The sequence below is a fragment of the Antrostomus carolinensis genome, unplaced genomic scaffold (genome assembly GCF_000700745.2).
Source record: "Antrostomus carolinensis isolate BGI_N321 unplaced genomic scaffold, ASM70074v2 scaffold5281, whole genome shotgun sequence".
NCBI lineage: Eukaryota > Metazoa > Chordata > Aves > Caprimulgiformes > Caprimulgidae > Antrostomus > Antrostomus carolinensis.
In genome coordinates this window covers 34214-39213 of record NW_010294898.1, presented here as the reverse complement: position 1 = coordinate 39213, position 5000 = coordinate 34214, and the positions used below count along the sequence as shown (strand labels likewise).

Below are 5000 nucleotides of genomic sequence, written 5' to 3'. Positions count from 1 at the left end.
TCATTTAATTTTCTTCATGTTAAAATAAAAAATCAGCTTAAAATGATGTGGTAGCACGGGAGCATTTTTGTCCAAGTTGGAAAATCACTAGGATGGACAAAAATGGACATTGATTTAGTAATGATATTTCTCTGAAAAAAATAATAGATAGGGAAAAAAGGTGTAATTAAAGTTCATAGGAATTATAAAAGGAATATGTCTGGAGGAATATGAATGCCAAAGAACAACAGAGACAAAGGTGAGGTAGGGGGATAGAAAAAAAAATCTAAATTTAACTAGTCAGCTGATAATAAGATTGTCAGGTGAATATTTCATATATCCAGATTGATTTCTCCAGCATAAAGAAAATCTCCGCGTGATTCCAAAACTTTCCAAAGTGAAAAATGAAAACTCATTTTTGCTTTCAATCACTGTCAAACCCGGGAGGAATTCAGCCCACTGCCTCACGCCGGGAACTTTCCAGAACAACTCCCTCCTCTCCTGCCACCGGCTGATGTTTGGCAGTCAGCTCCCCTTATGCCGTGTGTCTACTGAAAACTGGAATCATTTCAGAGGAGGTTGAAGTCTTTGGATAAACTAAATATATATGAAAAGTCTGAGGTAATCTAAAAGCACTGATTTCCATCGTGACACACCCAGTGAAAAGAATTTTCAGATATAAAACCCATTTTTCATCCCTTTTTTCTATTTTTCTGGTCCGTATCATTCTGGATTTACCATATTGATGGGAAATTATGTATTTAAAACCACTGAATAATTAAAATACAACGTGATTACCTGCCATATATATTTACAAATAGTAATGTTATTTTAAAACGCAAACCTCACCAAAATGACGAGGAAAAGTGTGTTTGCAATTCATTTGAAGTATCGTTATCAGAAGCAAAGCCAGCGAGCTGACATCAAGTTAGTCTTCTGGGATCAAATTATTTTCCTCTCTAAAACTTAAAGCTCCTAAAATCTAATCTTCTGTAAAAGCTCATAAGAAAATAAATAAATAATTTAATTTTTTTTTTTTTTTTTTGCAGATCCAAAGAGTTTTTATTCACTGATAGTTTTGATGGTCTTCAGAGGATTTTTTTTTTTATTATTATTTTTTATTCTGTATCTTTGGTTCTACTCCAAGATGGAAACTTATAGAAATGGAAATTATTCCCCTTATTATAAAGACAAAATTGAATATAAAAAGACAATGATGCACTTTCTTCTTCTAGGAGAAAAACATTTCCAGGCATACTGGTATATATATTTTTTTTTTTACTTATCATAACATTATGGAAATATATGGAAAACGTTCAGTATATGGAACAAAACTGGAATTGTTTCTTCTTAGCTCTGAAAAATATTCTTTGGTACATGTAAACTCAGATTTTCATGCAAGAGGAGGTTCCTGCTTTGTCTCAGGCACTGGACTGGAAATATTACCTGAGTTATCCTACATTTAAAGGATTTCTGCTTTAACACATCATCATAAAAATACCTGGTAATTTCACATCCTTTCCGAATCAATAATGATTTTGTACCATGTGAAGTTCCACAACAAATGAACTAAAAATCTTCACAACATCCAGATGAATTTACTAAATATTTTGCATGCAAGTTAATTTTTGCAACTCCCATATTTAATATTCTGTACTAAAAGGTATTGTAAGTATATGTAGAAAGTTTTATAAATTGAAAACACATTATTTGAAGAAAAAAGTGAATATATGAAGAAATGTGTGTAAGGAGGAGGGATTCAGGGTTAAGCATTTCATCTTACTGTCTGAGAAGAATTTCTGAAACGAGCCTTAGAAAATTAAAATGCAAAACTAAATGACCAATAATAACAATCAATACTATTAAAAATATTTTCTCGTTTGATACAGATGACAGATTTTTGCTATATTATGGTTAAAAAAAAAAAAAGGAAAGAAAAAAGAAAAAAAGGTTGATCATGTTTGTTCCTTGCGGGTTTATCAAATGACAAATGATGTCAGATTTGAAAAGATGAACTTTAGCTCAAGTTCCAAGACAGTTTTAAATGGCAAAGGAGTGTGCTCAGGGTGAATAGTTTAATGGCTGAATTTTCTCAGAAGTGACACTAAACTGTCTCAGTACAGCACTTGGCTCCAACCAGCTTGAATTAAAGGGGTTTTTTTTACCTGCCAAGCGATCAGATCCTTCAGTTTTTCAATCTTGTCATGATCTTCTGGATGCTCGTGCATATATTTTTCAGTAAAAAAAGCCTAGTCAAGAGAGAGAAAGGAATTCAGAATTGATACTCATGTATTACAGAAAATGACTCGACATCTACCATGGAAGAACGACCTATAGCAAAGAGAAATGAATCAACCCCCAAATTCTGCAAAATAGCAGCAATAGCTACCAATAGAAATGAAAATCTAGGAGAGAGATGTTGAATTTAACAATGTTATAAGATTAAAATATCAATTTTTCATGAGCTTATTAAGTGGGCAGGTGAGCAGACGGTGATTAAGACTGAATCTCTTGGGCACATCTCTGAAATGTCTCTCTAGCAGTTCCCAGGACACGAGAAATTTCAGTAGATGAAATTTTGGTAGATGAAATGGGTGAGATTGACAGAAAGACATAAACAGATGGATACAGCAACATGTCTCCTGCATTTATGTTACAAAATACACGTTGCTCGTGTGTGCTTAGCTTCACATGATTCCTACCCACAACATATAATTACATCCTGTGTTTAGAGTTTCCCACTGTTCATATCTCACTCCATTTAAATTTAAAAGCTCAGGCCGTAAAGCACAGCTAAGATTATTCAGACATATTTCCAACTTATTAGTATCTCTGAAGTCTCTACAATTTGATGAATCCTTTAAAAACTGCTGCATTTGAAAGCAAAGCTCTGTCCAAGTCCCTTGGAGGAGGGTGGAGAGAGGTGGAGGTGGGTCTGTTCAACCAAGGAACAAGGGACAGGACAAGAGGAAATGGGCTCCAGTTGTGGCCAGGGCAGTTGAGATGGGATGTGAGGAAGAATTTCTTTGCTGCAAGGGTTCTGAGGCATTGGAAGGGGTTGCCCAGGGCAGTGGTGGAGTCCCCATCCCTGGAGGGATTGAAGAGTCGTGTAGACATAGTGCTGAGGGACATGGGTTAGTCAGGGACTTGTCAGTGTTGGGTTCATGATGGGACTCAATGAGCTTAAAGGGCTTTTCCAATCGAGGCCATGCTGGGATTCTGATTCTGTGAACTGCAATCGGTTACGCTGGTCACTGAAGTTCACCCAGAAACTCCTGCTTCGGTTCTGATGTCCAAGCACATGAGAGAACACAGTGGAAATGTCACCAGTTTTAGTGTCTTAACGCTAGGAAGCAATTGTCCACCACGCCCCTACTAAGTACTCTGGCTGCTAAACATTGACACTTGCTTCAAATGTAGAAAGGCAAAAATGTATCTGTATGTCCTGGTTTTTAGATGGGAAAGAGCTGGGTTTCCTCTAGTAGCTAGAACAGCTCTGGGGTTTGGGTTCAGCTGGGATTTGTTATGAGAAGAATGCTGATAACAGACCGATGTTTTCAGTCATCACTGGAAGTCGAAGGACTTTGTGTTTTGCTGGTTTGCAAGTGCGAAGTTTTTTTTGGGGTGAGAAATATTGAAATTAATGAGCTAGACTGGCATTTGGCTCTGCCAATGGGATATCCCATATCACGTAACGTCATGTTCAGTATATTAATGAAGGTCTCTCTCTCAGGGGGGTCTGCTTTCTCTCTGGCTTTCACTCGGGCTCTGGCTCTCCCGGGATTGCAGTTTCGGGTCGGGATTGTTGCTTCTCCAGGATCGTGATCTGGGAACGGGCCGGGCTTGGTCGGCGGGTGGTGAGCAATGGCACTGGGTGTCACTCATTTGCATATTTTATTACTATTATTATTTCAAATTTTATTTTATTTCAGTGATTAAATTGTTCTTCTCTCACCCTACGAGTCTCCTTACCCCCAATTCTCTCCTCTATCTCCTGGAGGAATGAAAGGAAGAGTGAGCGAGCGGCTGCATTTGCCTGCTAGTCAGGTGCTAGTGAAGTGAAACCACCACACCATAAATAGCAGAAAGACATGAGAAATGCTCAGTTTTAAGCAGCGTTCCATAAAGCACATCTGAGGGGACACTCACGTAGAGTTTATAGACAAACACACACACACATATCCTGCAGCATTCCAGGAGAGTCCAGGCTCAAAGAGGTGAAGTGCTGCAGGATGGATAATTTTGACGTTACCTTCTCGTAGTTTGCGAACCCTCCCATGACTGCAGGATCCACAATGCCGTTCAGCAGCATGGAGAGAGGGTTAATGGGTAGATTTGGATCATTTAAATGCTGTTGAACCATATTATTGATCTTATCATTAGTTAGTTGCATGGTTTCTATTGCATTTTCCAGTGGACTAATTTCAACCTAAAATAAAAACAGAAGGAGATATTAATCAAGGAGGAGAGTTTTTAACATGCCACAGAACTGGGTGTCCACCAAAGCACCACAGTAAGTAACATTTCAGGAATTTCAGAACAAAAGATATTTTAACCAATAATTAACAGAAAGGGGTGTTTTCAGGTATTTAAATATTTGGTGTCTATATGTGCGCTTGCAGCCCAGAAGGCCAATAACCGTGTCCTGGGCTGTATCAAGAGAAGTGTGTCCAGCAGGTCGAGGGAGGGGATTCTGCCCCTCTACTCCGCTCTTATAAAGCCCCACCTGGAGTGCTGCATCCAGTTCTGGAGCCCCCAACATAAGAAAGACATGGAACAGTTAGAACAAGTCCAGAGGAGGCCACGAGGATGATGCGAGGGCTGGAGCAGCTCTGCTGTGAGGACAGGCTGAGAGAGTTGGGGCTGTTCAGCCTGGAGAAGAGAAAGCTCCAGGGAGATCTTATAGCGGCCTCCCAGTACCTGAAGGGGCTACAAGAAAGCTGGGGAGGGACTTTTTCTAAGGGCAGTTAATGACAAAACAAGGGGAAATGGGTTTAAGCTGAAAGAGGGGAGGTTTAGAT

General features: G+C 38.9%; 1 protein-coding gene across 1 annotated transcript in view; it reads right to left on the bottom strand.

Moving 5' to 3' along the window:
- The window catches only part of LOC104532558 (dedicator of cytokinesis protein 1), a gene marked incomplete at both ends in the record, with an annotated part of 60901 nt that overhangs the window by 22391 nt on the left and 33510 nt on the right, over positions 1-5000 (bottom strand). Inside the window, 2 exons of the mRNA XM_010177797.1 lie at positions 2145-2228; positions 4232-4408. Of these exons, the coding sequence (XP_010176099.1) occupies positions 2145-2228; positions 4232-4408 (261 nt within the window). The remainder of the gene's footprint in view (positions 1-2144; positions 2229-4231; positions 4409-5000) is intronic.